This window comes from Cygnus olor, chromosome 13 (genome assembly GCF_009769625.2).
Source record: "Cygnus olor isolate bCygOlo1 chromosome 13, bCygOlo1.pri.v2, whole genome shotgun sequence".
NCBI classification, from domain to species: Eukaryota; Metazoa; Chordata; class Aves; order Anseriformes; family Anatidae; genus Cygnus; species Cygnus olor.
Genome location: NC_049181.1, coordinates 7,043,813 through 7,062,947, shown reverse-complemented (window position 1 = coordinate 7,062,947; position 19,135 = coordinate 7,043,813). Strand labels below are relative to the sequence as shown.

Here is a 19,135-nt window from a genome sequence, read left to right as displayed (position 1 = left end):
TCCTAGCTATGGCAATTTTAAATTACCCCAAATATATATGATTTGAGTTGAATATGCATGCCTGCCACCCCCACTCAAACTGAAAATGGCTTTCTTTGTAATAAATGCCTATTCTGTGTAGAGCGATTGGAAAAGAAAAGCCCTTCCCTAGCTATGGTGTCCTCTAAAGCAAGTGGGAGGAGAAAAATGTTTGTAAACTGCTCCTTTTGTTCCAAAACGTGAAATGTATTTTGTCATTTTTATATTCAAACCTTTGTATCGGCTCTGGCAAGTTTTGAACCAGGCCTGTAAAAGGTTCTGGGAGCAGGAGGGAGCAGGTAACGAGAATGAAATCTACCCTCCCTGTTGGGGAGGGGGGAGAAGAAGAAATGTAATAAATAAAAGATTGAGAAAAGTGGACACGAAAAGAGAGGAAATCAAGGGGAAGTGACAGGAAGGAAGGAAAAGAGAAGAGCTAGTTGTAGTAAAAATTGTCAAGGTATTTATAAAGAAAAAAAAAAAGCAATGAGAGGAGAAGAGGGGGGTATTGAAAGCTAGGGAAAATCAAGTATCTTCTCTAGTACCAATTTGGCCAGCCTGTGCCTGGGAGGCTGAAACTCTCCCTTCACTCCTCTTTGCAAGGTGAGGACCATGCTGGAGAACAGGTTTGGATGTAAGGAATAACTGCAGCATGCTGAGGGGATCCACCTCGTGCCTGTGGAAACTGGTAGACAGAAGTCAGCAGGATCCCCTGCCATCTCAAAATCCCTCCTGAAGTCCCTCCAAAGCCAGCAGGAGGAGATCCTCACCTTGCCCCTACTGTCACTGGTATGGTATTTTAGCTTTCTTAACCAGCCCTTGGAAAACTCCACATGCAGTTTCTTCTTTCAACTGGCTTTAGGCTTTCTCCCGAGTTAACGAGAAACAATTTCTGAGCTACTCATCTAGAAAAGTGCCCTTCTTCAAAGCCCTTTCCAGGTGCAATGTGCAAACAGTAGCACATCCAGGTTCCTTCTTTAGATCTCACTTGTCTGCATCCAAGGACTGCTCCTGGGAGCTGTTTCAAAGGCTTAAGTGTCAGCATCAGAAAGAAGAGAGGTGTGTGGGTGTGAAGTTACTAAATGCAAAACTGTCACTCTCCTTTCATTTACAACCCTGAATATGCATGCATGCAAAAATGTAGGGCTTACATTAAAGTTTTTACTCTTGGAGCAGAAAATATCAAGGAAGAAGCAACTAAAAGATAAAATGAGGCTATTCAGGTTAGAATTCTCTCTCAACTAATCTTTTATTTTTCAGCAATAATTATTTTTGTTAATAAACTCCGCCCAATTATTTCTGTTAATAAACTACCCTGAATTAGACTCTTTTATCATCCCAGGGAAGGGCACCATCACAACTGTGTTGCTGAATGGTCAATGCCAGTAACCAACAGCAGATGGATTTCTTTAGTCTCTAACCCAGCTAAAAGCTATGTGGAGAATTACCATTGCCCAGCACCAGCTTAAAAAGCACCCAAGGGTCTGAGTGGGGATTGGTGGGGTGCTCACAGTAAAGGATGCTGCCTGGGCTCTGCCTTGAGAGGGACCGGGAGCTCCCTGGGTGGGAAGGATACCTGAACAGCAGCGCAGTGACAATGGGGGGAGCGGTGTGTACTGCTGGGTTGAACCCATGCACACAGCAGGAGCCCTGCGCCACAGGAACAAGGACAGACAGCTGACTTGGCCAGGCACTCAGTGCCTGCACCAGCCTTCCCTAAGGCAGAAATTTGGGGAATATGCATTGCTGCTCTGCAAGCGAAGACTTTCCTCATCTCAGCTTGCACTAGCCAAGAAGGATGAAAACATATCCCATCTGATGGGAAACCTGCATTCTGCACCTTGGTCACCCCCAGTCTGTGCTTTGGCATGAGCTCTGCTGCTCGGTGGTGACACCGACGGGTCACCTGTCCGCGGGATGCCTGCCAACCAGCTCAGCGGGACATTTGCTAATGCCCGCAGACCAGCTCGGATGCCAGGTATGACCACTAAGTTTCCGTGATGTTCTGTAATAGCCGAGGCTCACCGAGCTGCTAAAACACCTGTGTGCTTGGCTGTAAATGGAAAAGAGCAGTGGGACACAGGTAAAGCACCAGTGCCCAGTGCCTGGACATCTTTAACGGATGGCCCAGCATTTAAATGGGACCTGTTACTTTTAAAGTTGCATTTATCCTCCAGACACTTTGCAAAGTGCCTAAACTTGCAGCCATTTTCCAAATGAGGCAGGTGTTGAGTGCACTAGCAAGGACGCTGGGGAGGACAAGTGAAGATACAGAATTTCAGTGGGAGGATTTTTAGAGCAGACGTGCCGCCCGGTACCCAAAGCTGGTGCTAAACAAATTGTGTGTGTGCACCTTGATGAATTACATTAGCGCACCTGGGTTACCAAAGAAACACTCTCTATAACCAACAGACTACTGGTATCAGCCAAATCCCTGAAAGACAAAATATACATGGGGTAAAAGGTTCCTTTTTTTCTTCTGCAACATATTACATTATGAAAGGATTCCTCAGATGAGATTTTCAGTATAATGCAATAAGCTATGTGTGGGGGATGGAAATTAATGAGAATGTCTGTCCTTTACAAAGAAATATAGTACTTTGATTGATCTGCTAGGTTTAAAGGAAAAGCTAAGCATTTAAAATACACACACGCACCCATATAAATGCATGCTTTCCTGCTTTCCAACCCTGGAAACAGAAATGCTGAGGGTCGATGCTGTCCTATCGGCTTTCTGCTTGTAGGACCAGGACCACAGCTGGGAAGATAAAGCACACAAATTGACTAAGGAATGATTTTGTGATTAAAATCCTTGCCCGTCTTAAACAAATCTTGGCTTGTAACTGGTGTTTAGCCTTTGCAGTAATGGTGAATATTACTAAAATGTTCCTACAATCGTTGATTACAGACTTTGCTCTAACCCTGATTTTCTGCCTTCTTTACCCATTACAAGCAACAATACAGATAAGTAGAACTCTGGCATGACATACAGCCAAAGGAGTGAACAAATTCCAAATGTATCAGCTAGCTGCATGCAGATTGCTTATTAAATACTGTTGTACAGCAGGTAGCATGGCCAAGAACACAGATTTACAGCTTTCGTGGCCTCTGGACAAACTCAGTATTTCAATGGGACTTCTCTGTCTCTTTCCCTTCTCCTTATGAGATCCTACAACACCAGGGATGTACCTCAGACACTGCTCTTGGTTATAATCTCAGCAGCATCCAATGAACCAGAGACAGCCAATGAACCAATAGCCTTAACAACTACAGGGCAGTTGATCTATGGCAGAGACTCAAAAACTGTCAGTTTCATGTGCAGTCTCTTGAATGAATCCTGTCGTCCCAGGGATGGGGTGAGCAGTTGCATTCTCTAGCATCTAATAAAGCCTAAACATTGATGGAGATCTCTCCAACCCAAGGGCATTCCTGCTTCCCTCAGGTTGTGTAAGAGCTGAGTTATGCTGCAGCCTTTCTTTCATTAGGGCCTTGAGCACCTCAGCTTTCTCTTCCTTACCCAACCGCCTTGTTTCACGACACTTGTGGGAATGTAGTATCTCTGAAAACTGCATCCAGTATGCTGTATTTTGTCAGAGTTGGCTAATGGATTTTAAAGTTATTAGGAACAGAGTGAGATATATCATCTGATGGCCAGGCAGGCACATAAACAGAGAATGCACACGTAAGGAAACAAGGTCACCTTGTCTTGATATACGTCTCTCTGACACATTTCGTAAGGAACTAATCTTAAACAAATTCTCCCAAACACCTTAATTTCCTTTTGGCTGTTTGATGCTATGTTGCTGTAGCTATATTAACTTTCAGGCAAAAAAGAAACAGGAAATAAGAAATGAAGAAAATAGAAGATGAAAAGAGAACATGCCAGTTTTTATCTAGCTGTTACCTGTGCTTACATAAAACCACAAATTTTGACTCACTGTGGTTTGTCCATCATCTATAATTTCCTTCTATACTAATTATTAAATGCATGCACTCTCCAAGGCTCTATAAAATACTTTTCACTGTTGTAGTACAGTGAAATATCGTAACATATCATCTGTTTGTAACAGGATTAATTACAACTGCAATTCGTACTCTCCAGATATCACATCAAAGATTTCTCTAACAGAGCACTTCATAGGAAAAATGCCTTATTTAAGGGGAGAAAAGTACATGAACGGGTGAATATAAATTGGCATCCAACCAGATGTCCTTGAGGTCCTATCACCAACACCACAAATAAAATAAAAGCAATAGCTTCTGAAATGTAAATATTCAGTGTTTTCTGCCAATCAAATCTACTTGGGATTATTATACTGAATTTGGCTGAGAGTCAGTTGAACTAATAGCAAACCTTTAATATCCAAACCAAGCAAACATGATTTTAATAAGGCACGAAAATACCAATAGGTATTCAACTAATATCCACCCTCTTTGCACTGACAGTGTGGAGCATAGACGTGGGTCTCCAGTTCTCTCTTGCTTCACCTCTACCAGTCTTCCTGACTGTGCCAGATACACCAATATGGCAGAGGGCTGGACTCAGACACTTAATTTTTCTTCTACTAATGCGCACAGACAGGGAGAAAAATCACTTCAGAATAACCAAGATCTTGAGAAAAGTTTCTTGCTCCACTCCACTGTCATAACAGCTCTACTGTGTATTGACCACTGTGCCCTAAGGAGGTATTTCCTTTTTCTCCAGGCTTAGATGACTGTACTTTGAACTGTTAACATGTTTGCATGTCAAGGTGTTTGCTAAGTGGGATACCAGGAAATGCTAAGGACAAAAGGATCATAGTATCATCTGGGAAGAGCTTAGGTTGAGGAGCAATGGACCTTCCCAGAGCTGCTACTATTGGAAAAGGCCTACAGTGGCTGCTGAGTGTCCATCTCTATTTCAATTGTAAACCCCTTTCATTTATTACTTGACCACAAAAATAAACCATTGGTAGGACTTGGCAGGCAAGGTTATAGCCTTGGAATGGGGTTGATGTATTCTGGATGTTTGACTGAATGATTCCTGTGACTATAACTCACAAAAAAGCTTGCGTTTTCTAAGCAGAAATACAATTCTTTACTCTGAATATCCCAATTAACTCAACAAATACAGACTGATCATAAGATCAGCTTTCTCATAAGAATATCTACTGAACTAGCATTGTATGTGCACATAACTCTTTAAGCAGAATGCTCAACCTCTAACTAGCCATCGCAAAGTATTGTTCACACCCAGTCTTTCAGAGATGATACAATTAACCTTATGAGCACAATTGCCTCCTCCTAAAATGTATAGACCAATGTGAGCAATGACTGACATCTCCATATGAGCAGAAAGGGAGGGTTGAATGAATCAATAAGAAGAAATGAGTCTTGAATTGAAATTAAATTCATGCTATGAAGTTGAAACACAGAGCTAGCTTTGTGATGATTTCTATCTGAAAAAGGAAAAGAAAAAAAAAAAAGTCAGCTGTCTTAGACCTAGGTTGAGCCTGAGCCAAAAGTTTTACATTTGGAGAGAGTGAGACTTGGAGAAAAGCCCTGAGTTCTGGCACATTGCTGTTTCTATTGTCTGTTGGTTGGAGGATTCCCGCCCGCCCAAATTCCAGGTTCCAGTATATAATTGCACAGAGCTTCATAACCGGGCTTAAAGGTTTCAGTGTTGTCCATCCATTTATTCTGTCTATATGGAGGATTTATTTCTTATCTTTTGTATATCAGCTATGTTCCTTATCATTATGGTAAGAAACCAAATGTTTGTAGCATCAGGTTGGTAGTGATGCAAAAATATTATTTCAGAAGCCTTTTCTAAAGAAATAAGATTTTATCAGGCTTTCAGGACCTTAAAGATTACAGAGAAATGATATTTTTCTCTGTAGCTTTGAGAACGCACTTTTCAGGAAGGTGGAAGGAAAATACATTTATGCATTTCTTAAGTAGTTAGTAGAAACTCAAAAACTCTCTACTCATATGAGCAATTTGGGCTATTTACATATCCACTGTATTCACTGCTGTCCTACAGAAACGGAAACTCTTATAACTTTAGTTTGAAATGCTGTGATTTGGGTTTAAGAACTACATAACCTGTAAAACCTCACAAGACTCTCTACTAACAGATCTTTAAATATGCCAAAGTAGTCAAAGGACCAAACTCTTCTTCTGTGTGTAGCCTTGCTGCAGCTGACACAGTGATGTGAGTATAGGGAAGGTACAACCTAAGGCACAGTGACTGAGAAACATCACTGAGAAACAGAAAACATTCAATTCTAGGTTACTCAACATTTGTTTTGAGAAAGAGCAGAGATGCTCAAATTTGGTGTTTTTGTAGCAAACAGTCTCCAGACAGCTCAGTCTAATGACAATTTAATTTTACCAACATTGTTTGACTCAGAAAAAAATACAGATTGGATAATTGCTATATCAAAAAGTAAAGGCCATAACTATCACAATTACCCGCATTAACTCTAATTGTTTCATAAGAGAAGCAACTGCTGTTTAGGAGACTATGAGAGCCAGAGGGAAACAAAACGGCTCAACAAAGGAAAGCTTGGAATTAATTGAGAGGGGAAAAAAAAACACTTGTTGTCTTTGACTGTCATTCCTGTGATAATAAAATGAAGGTCTGCAAGCGCAGAGGGTGTGCCATTGAGTAGTAAATGAAGCTTCATCCGATGATTCATAGCCAAGCCAGGGTGACTGTACCTATCTCCTTGGTTAACAGCACAAAATTAGGTTGGTTTCCTTAGTACAAATAGACCTAAGCCACATGCAGACCAAGCCTATCACCTTTCTCAGCTGAAAATTTCAAAATCTTCAGGGATTCAGCATGGAGAAATCACTGTATGGCCTCTAAAATTAACATTGCCTAGGCTTTGTGATAGAGGTGGTGCCCTTAGTGTTACCAAATCAATGCTGTTCAGGAAGATACATTATCAGTGCAATGGCTATTGGCTGATGAGCAAGGAATACCTTCTCCCTGACACTGCTGCTGGACATAATTTTATGAAGAAAAATATTATTTATAACTTAGTTGTAAGAGCTAAAAGTTATTTATAATATATGCTTGCCTTTCTGGCATTGTTCCTATAAGCATAGCTGAAAGAAATACAAACTATTAGTGCAACACTTAGAGAATACAGGTGTTTTGGTATCTCACTGATTAGAAATGCAAATTTGAGAAACAATTAACTAATGTGGTAGAAATCAACAATTTGTGTAAAGCTCTTTCATGCCTTTACTATCACAGCTGCAACAAATTCCCCAAGTAAAGCCTAAGGATGTCTGTGTCCAATTCTACTGCCCATGAAGCAAGCTCCCAGCGTCTCTGTCTAGAATACACATTAAATCTTTGTTTCACACAGAGGCAGCTAAAGCATAAATTAAAGTCAAGATTTTCCAAAATAGGTGAGTGAAGTTGGCTATGCTTTCATGACATCCAAAAGTGGTAACACGCATGCGATCATCCTTGTTTTTCTGTGATACCAGGAACACAGTGCCTTCCACAGAAAGGTGTCAGAAGAAAGGATGCTATGCTAACTGTTAGACCTTATCACAGTGCTCCTGGTGCCATGATAACACTACAGAAAGAGTCTCCTGCAAACATTCCCCCGCACCTGGAGAAATAGAGATTTTGGTATGGTCTACCAGAAAATGTTAAGTCCTAAAAAGAAATGTGCAAAAATCTAAAGCCTTTGAAGAGAGGTATTTTTTATGAACAACACAACACCTGGTTCTGCACTTGCCAAACTATATCATAAGAAACTTTCGCATTTCAGCTACCACACGAGTCAAAATGAAGACCTGGGCATCCAGGGCTTCCAGAGAAGGCTCCAAGCCAAGGGCTCAAGTCTTGCACGCGACATTGAATAAACCCTCTGGACATCCAGGGGTGGAATCTGCTGCTCTCCCTACTCCTGATGACTGCTCCAGGCCTTGGGATCTGACTCCAAGCAAAGAGGGACTTATTTTAGTCATTGAGATTTACTAGGCTCCTAAATGCTTTGTTCATGTTTTTAAATCCCACAAATTTCATATTGCAAATCAATGGCTGTCCTGTTTAAATCCTGCAAATCTTACTCAAATTATTTTTTTCCTCTGGCAGGCATTCAATTAATCTGCTTGGTTGAGTAAGGATTACTTACATGAGAAAAAGTTTGTGATATGAAGCTCATTAAACTCTTGGTTCATCAGGTGAAGGGAAAAGATCTGCACTTCAAAATGTGTCTATTCCTCTTATTAGATTTTCTTTGGCTTTTTGTTCTGTTTCAGATCATTCACTTATTTACTCTGAGCTTATTGTGCCTTCTGTCAGTGTCAATATGGCTCAGCTGGCAGCAGATGCTCCTCTAGATTTGAGCACACTGGTGTGAAATAACGAGAATGGAATGAGAATTGATGTGAACCTTTGCCTCAAATCTGAACTGAAGCCTTAATATTTATGAAACTCTGCTTCTAATTTGTTTACCAGCTCCATGAGATATCCTCATTTTAGAAATACAGTAGGTCTTGCAGATTAATTGGAAGCTGCCCACGCTGTAAGGGTAAGAAATAGTCCACTTTCCAGTTTGCTAGGACCAGTTTGATAAAACATTGGGTCTTGGAGTTGTCATTCAAGGAAACACGTCCTCCCAAACCCTTTGAGGTTTGTCCATTCCCAGCCCACTCAAATGCAAGGTCCCACTAATACTTGGGTTCAAGAGGAATGCTTCTGTCTCATAGCAGCCTTTTATTTACATCTGAGAATGCTCTGGAGATAAGGATGGAAGGTCTAAATTAAATTGCATACCCATTCATGTGAAAGTCAATGTCATCAGAGCAAGGAAAGGGGAAGATGCCTTGTAAAGCAGATAGCCTCTTGTGATGTGTTTCTGAATCTAGCTCTGTATGGTTTTTTAGATACGTCCCAAGGTTTTAAATGACAGAACTGTACTTCACCAATTATTATGCTTGTTTTGACCAGCTCTCCAGTGGATTTAATTTTAGAACCGTACTGCTCAATATTCACTGCTGTTTGGGCAAAATTACAAAAGTTAAAAACAATATGATACACCTGTAGCATCCACACAAAATAAAATATGAAAGGTCTTATCTGTTCAATTATTTAAACCATCCAATCTGCTGGTAAAGGCTATTATATTGGCATTATATCCAAAAGTTCCCTATTCCATTCTAAATTTCACATTCCTTTGTTAATCCTAGATTGCATAATGAAAGCAGCTCAATACAGAAATTAAGTTTCTTGATTCGATTTTTATAGAACAGATTTGCCTTCTTCCCCAGACCCTTTCTAGCTTTTCTATCCAGGAATTCAGCAGGCCTCCCTCCAAGAAGTAGCTTATATTTTAAAAAGTTGATTTCTGAAACAAACTTCAAGGACGTAACCTAAATATGACAACTATTGTGTTTAATTTCACCCTGCCTGGCTTCTGTATCACACACAATGCATATCCTGCTTTCTAGGATTTGTACGGGCTTCTTTGTTTTTGGTACCGAGAAGGCATACCATGAGGATGACATTCATGCTCTCTGCAACCAAAGCAACAGAGTTTCCCTTGGAAACCTCTTTCAGTTGTGCTGCAGCTCCCAAAAGCAACCATAAATCCCAGAATCCTGGGGATTATGACTCACTTTTTTCTTGCCCATTGAATCCCCATCAGTTTTGCTCATGGATGTTTTAAAAGACGCCTTTTGATTGACAACACTGCAGATACAATTTGAACTTTCAGAGTCAAGCTGGATTCTCAGTTTTCGCACCTCATCACTTGCAATAAAAGTTCTGCCAGGAAAAGGATGCTTTCAGTGGGTTTGCAAGGATGTAAATCAGCAGAAAGCAGTAAACATTTCTCTTAAGGCTGCCAAGTAGGAGCAGAACTGAATTCACTTCCTCTTAGCACTGTCGCAACTGCAGGACTACATGAAGATAAAAAGACACAAAAATGTGTTTAATAAAGTCACTCTGAATACCCCCACACAACAGATCTGTTTAGGATGCTAGCACGGTTTTGAAGGAGAGTTGTTTTGGGATCTCAACTGCCCTTTACTTACTGTTAGCCCAGGAGCTCCCAAATTTTGTTTGCACTAGCACTGCTGCAACAGCTAAAGCTCCCAGCCATGCCCTGGACTGTGCTGTGCTTACATGGGAGCAGACATACACAGGAACAGAAGCAGGAATGAGCACACTTCTGTCTTCTCATTCAGCTTTTCTGACAGCCCACTATACCCCAGCCCCATGCTCTCACCACAACCACATTTTTCCTGCATATCCTTAACTGGTGTTACCCACTACTTCGTGAGATTTCTTATCAGAGCACCAGCAGCCTCTGCAAAATGAACCCAGAAAGAAAATGTCAGTGGGACCCAGAAGCAGGACAAACCAGTAAGGCTACGACTTTCTCAGGCTGTACTCATAGCGAGACAGACCCCCAGCCAAACAGCCTCTCTCTGTTCTGGGCTAACTGCAGGTGACTATGTAAAAGTATGAGAAAAAGGGAATGTCATTTCAAGATTTTCTCAGCGCACTTCCCCAGTCTCAGCTGAGCTATGATTCAGGACATTTCTAAGTCAAACATGATATCATCGTATTTTGCAGTGCTTTTCTTTCAGGAATTTGCCTGACTTTTTGAGCCCACTTACACAATATCATCCTCAGCATCCCCTTGCCCTGAGTTCCCATCCTAACACATGCTGAGCGAAAAACACCTTCTGCAGATTTAATAAGCGTAATCCTTGATTAGTTTCTACGGAAGTTCTGAGGTTGTTTTCCAGTAGGTGTCCTGAAACGTTCTTCTTGTTGGTTTGGGGGAGTCCTCGGAGTCTGCCTTTGATTGCTCCAGCATCCTTGTTCAGATGTTCATCTTCTGACAGGCTCTGGCAGCGAGCAGCAGGCTGCCGGCGAGGTGAGCCATCTCCTCGGCCAGTCAGGGAGCCAGTGCGATGAGGCAGAAGCTCTGCTGAGTCACCGTGACAAGAGCTGCTCATTAGCTCAATCTGCAGCACGAGAGGGAGGGGAAGCCCTTCTGGGCAGGAGATGGGAAGGCAGACAGCCTTCTAGAGGGAAAGTCAAGCATAGGAGAGAGGCTGCAATTTCATAGTGGTATTTTCTTTTAATTAAGCCATGTTCTAAGAAAGCAGATAAATTTGGAAACATTTCTGATTTTGAGTTTTTTTTTTTTCCATACATATCAGGGGAAAAAAGCAGTAATTCAAAACCCCACATAAATATTAATATACATATTTTGCTGGCAAACTGCAAAAGAGCCAAGCCCTGGCAGGGAGCAGGCACACGTCACCCTACAGGCACCTATGCCGCCGGCACAGACAGCCCAGTCACAAACTGCAGCATTCACAGCAAATTTAGGAGAGAAAAGCAGCACTTCTCTCGTTGGCTCTGCTGAATCATAGCGACATAACCCGTCCTCTGGTGATCTGAATACGCGCTCCAAACTGAACACGCTGAGAACCTGGCAGTGCTCTTTTTCTCACACTTTGCAACTCACGCCGTCTGCTCAAGTCCTTATCTGCTTACAACGCTTGCTTGCCAGACATGCTTTGCAACGTGACGGTGAGGAGTTGTGAGTAGCCTGAAGTCCTGGTACTCAGTATTCCTCGTGTGCTGGCGTGGGGCCGAACCACACTGCTGGAAGCTAGCTGTGTGCAATCCAGGTGCCAAACTACCTAGCTCAGGTCCAGCTTCAAGTTCTGCCAAGGTTTTTTTTTTTTTGTTTGATGCCAGTTTTGTGCCACTGTCACCTCAGCAAGCAGTGCAATGGACTGAAAAAATGGGCCTCAGGGGCCACGTTGCCATTGCAGCCCCATTTCTGAGCTTGCTGAGTCCCAAACTTCTGCTTTTAGCAACATCCAAAGTCTGAGTTTTTAAAAGACTTTCAGTCTCTTAACTTGAGGACTTTGACATTGATTAACAAAGAGAGAGTGGATGCACTTTTAGTGTTTTATCTACTTCACCTGTATGTTATTTCTCTCACCAGACATTGAACCTGTTCTTGTAAAAATAACAATTTCTCTGCTGATTTTTAACAGCCACTCTGTTAGGAAACCATTGCACAGGCATCTAACAGCAGATTGGTAAGGGTCTGTGTAGCACACACTCCTGAAGCATCATTTTCTCATGCTTGGGCTCCTCTTATGATGCCTCATCTTAGAAGGTGCTGAGCACCCTCAGCTCCCACCACCCGCAGTGAGGGCTGGATGCACAGCAGCACCTCTGTGGATTTCAGACACCTTGGGGATGACTTGTAGAGAAAAGCAGCATAATAGCTTCAAGAATTTCAGCTTGCTGAATCTCTTAATAATTCTCTCATGGGAAGGCAATGCCTCCCCCCTTCTCAGCTGGAAACGGCAGGCAGTCTGTCTCCTGAAATTTGGAATCATGCTGATTCCGGCAGAAGCAAGCACCTGAACAAAACAGCTACATGCCGTCCGGCTCACAACCAACCCCAAAACCTCACAGTCAGATTTTTCTGGTAACGGGCTGAGCCTGTGAGCACAGCCTGGGCCAGGCAGCAGCCATCAGGGCAGCATTAGCAGGAGTGGTGATGCTGCACGGAGACCGACCAAGGCTTCTCCCAGGCCAGCATCCATCCCTGCGCTGTAACACTGCTGTAGGACTGAACCAAAGTGCAGATGGTTTGCATCTGCTGAGCTGCTGGCATAATTTAAAGCTGTGTCTGTAGCTGAAGGTGTCAGAAAATGTTTATCAGTATGGACTGGTCCTGCAGTGCCCAGGAGCCTCCAGAGAGCACACTCCTGTCTCAGCGCTGATCCCACACCTCTCCTGCTTACTTCCCACTTTGCCTTAGGGCAGGGGGCAGCCAGGGCTGTCAGCACGATGCCTCACATCCTGGCTGTGAGGACGTTGCCTGTTTCTCCAGCACAAAGCAAAGTGTTGTGATGAAAAGAAAAACGTGCTGCAGCTGCATCTAGGACCCTATCACTGAAGAGAATGAACTATATTAAGGTATATTTGGTACTTCAGCATTCATGGTAAAAAATGATTTACACTGACATGCAAATTTAACTAGATGAAGCTTTTGATTATTTCCCCTATCTCTTGGTTTGTGCTATTTCTCTGAGGTGGTGAAATGCTCTTTGCCAGTAATTCATCATAAATGCCCCAGCCATTCCCATTTGCTGCAGCAGGTCTCTGATGCTCTGCTCAGTATTAAAATATGCACAAACTTCTCTTCTCTCCAATTCACCAAAACAATTCTTGAACGACTCTGAGAATTTAATCATGTTTCACGTTTTTTGGCTATAATCAACATGCACAATTCATACAGTATTTAATTTACGTGCAGGTAACAAACATATGACAATCTATTTATCATCAGAGGACAATGATAGCTGAATGCTGTCTTAGAGTAAATTATGTGTATAATACCCTGCACATAATTTTATCAAAGTGCTCCTTATAAACCCATGCTAACTCTCTACTGAGTGCATCAGACAAGAAATGGCAAAATCAAGTCATGTACAGAAGCTCTATTAACTCAAACGTATTGGGCATTGTAACAAAGCTAACAAAGGAAGCATAAACATCTCCATGGAGTACATTTCCTAATGCCCATCCTACAAAAAAGCCGAATGCCCTGGATTCCCAACAGATGAGCTGAAAGTCTGTGGGAGGGAGGGCAGACTGGATTCTGTCACACTTCCTCAGGGCAAAGGGCTGCTCGTAGACAGGGGCTCTGTCAACCTTAGCGAGCGGTCGCAGTGCAGTCCTGAGGGAGGAGATGGTAGAGCTGGTGCTTCGGACCCAACATGCAGATCCCAGGCACTGAAGGGGCTGCTTCAGGTGAGCAGCTGTGCGTCCTGGGGACTGGAGAGCTGGCAGCAGCAGAAGTGCACTGTGTCTGCCCCCATCTGCCCCCGAGGGCTTTGCTCAGCCCCGGGATGAGATGGGGAAAGGCTTTGTCCCACTGCCCCCCTCCCTGGAGCACTGCTGGGGAACCAGGCATTTCAGGCAGCCCTTGTCCACACAAGGGGGAAAAGGAAAAGGCTGGGAAAGGGAAAGCCAAACTGGGGACCCCTTGAACGCACACTCTCCTCTACACCTGTCTGCCTGACCCAGCTGGGAGAAGCTATAAGCTTACTCACGTATGACACTATTAAACCAGACACTTTGGCAAATCACAGGGTGAGGTGAAAAACACACTCTCGTCACAAGCTGAGTGGCACGGGCCCTGAGACCGGCCAGAAAGATGCAATGAACAGCACATCTATTTAATTTTACTTTTTGTGATGATGTATACAGGCTAAACAAGAACACAATTACATAAGCTGAAATACTCTATAGCAGAAATATGCACCTCACAGAAAACCATTAAATGATTTAAATGAAATAATGAAATAAACTCTGACGCGATAGTTTCTAGAAAATATGCAGATAGTTTTTCTTAGGCTATTCTTTGAAATTTCCTGTGATACAGGTTATGTTTCAACCTATGTAGAATTCAAACAGCACACTCAATTCTTTTCACCTAGTGCATATATGCCTTCCCTTTAATGAACTTCTCTCAGCTGCTGCTCTGTATCACTGTGAGCCTTTTCTGTCAAATCACAATCGCTTTAATGAGAAAGCAATAACTCTAGGACTATGTCTGACAAACAGATCCTTAAAATATTTTTCACTCTTTTGTGCAAGACAATGAAAAAAAAGACAAAAAAACCACAAGAAATTCATAGGGTATGAAGCCAGAAAAACCTCAAGCTTAGCATATATTGTGGTCTTCTGAAAGATGTGGTTGTTCATAGAAAGAAAAATAAGATAAAATAAAAGCCATCCTAAAATACAAAAGGGCGTGATTCATTAAAGTGGTTATGTAAGATGACAGTGCCATAACACTGTTTAAGTCACCTTACAACAGCATGACAATAGTGTAAGGAGGGGTAAATTAAAACCTGTGCTTTCATTTTCAAGGGATGCCCAAGTATCAAACAGCAGGAAGGGTTACGGCTTCAATAGCTCCCAAGGTCCCAACAAGGAAAATCATAAGGGTGAGTTCAACTTGGGAGATGTAGCCAACACAGTTCCCCTTGACTTTGGTAGGAAACACGCTAGAGAAAAAAAAATAATATGAAATGGGATGTTATTCTATGATATGAAGGCACATTTTCCAGCCAGTGTGGAGGGGAGGCATGCACTGCTTGGAGAGGCATGAGCAGTCACACAGCCAAGGTCACTTCCCTTCTCTGTACTTAAGGACTTGTAATGCATCTCTTATATATGTATTTTAATATATATACATAAATATATATATATATATATATATATATATATGTGTGTGTGTATATATATTTTTTCCTTAGCTGAGTTGCTGTCTTGTCCCTGAGGAGCTTTTATCATTACATTAAAGATCTTATTTTTGCTCTAACTGACAGACGCCGCAAACTATCTATGAAGCCTGGCAGCCAACTACAGATATCTGTTCTCTGCAGATTTATTATACTTCAGTGATCCCCTCATGGAGCAAATTCACCTCATTCTTGAGTACAGTCACTGGATCAGAAGTAAGCCACACTGCAGATTGCCTTTGAGGACAGACACCTGAATCACCGTCCTGACAGACTGCTGGGGGAAAGGGGCGAGGCCAAAGGCAGAACTCATCAAGTTGGCAAACTGCATCCACAGATATTCTCTATCTGCCACCAACTGTAATGCACTGTGGCCAGGACATATTTTCTACATATGCAAGATACCCAGAATCACCCCAGTCAATTCTGTTGCTGCACAGTTCAAAACTAAAAAATATACCACAAGGAACAAAGCACAAGAATTCACTACAATCTGTCAAAGGAAAAGGAGCTGTGATTTAGCAATGTGGTTTAGTGCAAGATACACATGGAAATGGGACACCTGGTATATCAGTCCTAACGTCTACGTTTTCCTGGGTGAGTATGGGAAAGCACTTAGCTGAGCCTCCGTTTATCCTCGGTACGCCAGACGACTTATTTACCTATCTACCAGAGGGGTAATTGCCAGGGACTTAATGGCCTCTTTATCAGGCGCAGTGTTTTGGAGGTGTTTCAGGCTGAAAGGCACTATTGAGAGCGAGGCACAGACAGTGGCACTAGGCAAGGAACAGGCACAGCATGTTACCGGGGTGTTTTTCAAGTGGTTTGCCAAATGAATCTGTAACCTCCTGAAGGAAACCTTGCAGACACAAACACAACTGAAGCTTTAGAGTTGCAATAAAACTGAAAGCATGTGATCATGACATAGACCGCAGTATCGTCTCTCCCTATTACATTGTATCATCAATGCTAATTTGATTTCTCTCTGAAAACAGTGCAACTATCCATTATAGTTATCCACAATTGTAGTACCTTTCTATTTTTCCCTGTGTTCTTGCTTCAAGAGTTTGTCAGTGTTTTATGGGAGTTTTGCTGCTGATCAGTCCCGTGTTGCCATCTGCCTGCTCCTGACAAATCCCGTTCAGGAACACCTCCCTGTAGGGGCTTGGAAAGCCTCAGGATGTGTAGACAGATGTCATTCACTTGAGCTGATCTTTTCCCCAGGCTCCCTATTGCCATCCCTTGAACAGGTGAGTGTTCAGCTGGTATAAATCAGCTGAGCTCTCTTGGGACTCATTTACATCAACCAAGAATCCAGCCCAAAATATAGAGCTAATTTCTCAGGTAACAGACTGTCAGACTGTATGCCTTGCTGAAAAGACCACTATCAGCAAAGGAAGGGCTAGAACCACTTAAAAAGTGGTGCTGGAGCTGCAATTCTGGAAGCCTGTTCACATAGCAGGTGAAGGAGGGGGCAGAGGCTCCTCACCAGCCCCTGTCCATTCCCAGGAACATCAACAGAACTGTGAGCTAGGTTTTGCCTTTCAAGCCAAGAGAGTGCCTAGCAATTATTGTAAAATAATAACAAAAAAACCACAACCCAAACAGAAGTCACCAGGTGATAAAACCAAGATTACTGAGAATGTGAGTGGAAGCTTTATTTGGAAAAGTAGTTTCACATTAAATGAATGCCTGTCTTTGTGAAAGAGCATTTAAAAATATGAATTTGGGACACAGCAACACTCCAGTTGTCTTATTAGGGCCTTGCCAAGCCTATCAGGTTCAAGAAGAATATATGAATAAATACAGGAAAATATAGCTGCCTAATAAAGAAACAAGAAGGACCATTATTAATAAGGGGAAAATAGAGGGATGTCACCAGCTAATTTTGCAATAGCATTAACTGTTAACTTCACAGATAATAAAGGATTCAGTGAAGACACCGTTCATGGTAGCATATGAGAACACATAAAGAACTACCTCTAACCAATGCAAATGTCAACAATGACAACCCAAATGAGTCTCCAAGGTCAGCCTAAGGTGCCTACATGCCCATCAGACTAAAAGCTGGACTTCGTCAAAAAAAGTGTTATATTCTGCTACAACCTCTGCACATCTAGGGATACTAGAAGTGATGGTCCCTTTGTCTTTATGTCTCAAAGTGAGGAGTTACTACTGCACTGTAGGTCTGAATTTGTCTGTATCCCATTTTCTGCATCGTGGCAAAAATTTTTGCACCTTTGCAAAAATAGATCCGACTCTTCCAGCGTGTATCTTCCAATGAAAGATCTTCTCTACTCAAACCTAGCACATTCACTGTGCACAACGACAGAATTTCACTTTATTGTACAAATCACTCTATCCTACCCCAACCCACAATTCAAGAGGTAACATTCACAGAGGCAGAACGGAGCCGGCAGAAGCCCGCACGGCACAGAGCGCTATCGGTGAGGGTACAACCAGAAAGAAGCACGGCTGAGGATGCTAATGTAAATGAAAGCACACAGTGCAGTCAAAGGTACATTTGCAGTGCAAATGTAAATGGTACTGCGCAGTCAAAGGACCGTGACTACACAGGATTAAGGGGGCTTTGCATGATCTGGCTGTGTGGCTACAGCCCCACAAACGGATCTGTGGATTAACCACGTTGAGCAAATAGCCAGAGCAAAAAGGGAAGTGGAGTATGATGCCGCTCACTGAAATTTTACTTTGTCCCAAAGCATATCCACCTCTAATTTGCTTTTGCAGATACAAGAGGAAAAATACGCGAAGCTCGTCCCTTGTCCCAGCTGTCAGGATTCCAAAACAAATGAGAGATTTGAATAAGTTTATTTAATTGTTATCAGTATTAAAGGCACCTTAAGGGAATTGTTCTTAAAAGAGAATAATTTGTGGTAGATAATAAATTACATTTTCCTCTATTTTCTTCCCTGGGAAAAATCTATTAAGACTTTATAATTAAAACACCTAAACATGGTTCAGCTAAATGCTTTTAATTGAAAAATGGTCTATTTTTAAAAACGTCTTTTTTTTTATTCATGAAAACAGTGTTTGCTCTCTTGAGAAACGTCAAGGAAAATTATTAACTGACATTCTTGATCAAAACTGCTAAATGAAACATTTCTTTACTCGTGCAGAATCTTGAAGCCCTAAGACTTTAACACTTAATTCCATTTCTATTTGAAAACTCTGGCCAAACAAACAAAAAAAAATTACTTTCTCTAATCCCTTCTAATAACAGCAATAGAGATTATTTTGGAAGATATAAAACATGTTCAGGCATGCGTGTGATTCACCAAGTTGTCCTTTTTCCTCTCTACCCCTCACAGATTAGAGTAATCAATCCCCAGTGACCAAGGGAGAGCTTCATGTCTGTTTTTGTGGGTTTTGTTCTTTTTAAAAAAATATTATTTATTTATTTCACGCTTCAGGATCATTAGTTTGGATCAAAGGCACCACAATTTGATTCCATACATTTACATGTATTTATAATGAGGAAAAAAAAAAAAAAAAAAGCTAAACCAGAATATCACCACTTCATTTAATTCACTGTCAAATCCTATCACTACGGGTTATAATTGGATTCTTTGGAACAACAACTTATTCATTTATAAAGATCTTATCAGCATTTAAGTGAGAGAAAAATTCATATGTTTACTTACTGATGTGTATAGGTATCCTTCACTGTTCATTGCCAGATACAATTTTGTTTGAACCCCCTGAATCGCCACCACTCGTAAACCCACAGGTATGAGGTTAAACAAAGCTAGGAGAGAAAGCATACGGAAAGCAAAATTAATCCTTTAAA

The 19,135-nt window shown here is 41.9% G+C and overlaps 1 protein-coding gene across 3 annotated transcripts in view; it reads right to left on the bottom strand.

Moving 5' to 3' along the window:
* The window catches only part of FGF13 (fibroblast growth factor 13), a 230,174-nt gene that overhangs the window by 30,637 nt on the left and 180,402 nt on the right, over positions 1–19,135 (bottom strand). For all 3 annotated transcript variants that reach the window (XM_040571864.1, XM_040571866.1, XM_040571865.1), the window contains one exon: positions 18,990–19,093. In XM_040571864.1, the coding sequence (XP_040427798.1) occupies positions 18,990–19,093 (104 nt within the window). The remainder of the gene's footprint in view (positions 1–18,989; positions 19,094–19,135) is intronic.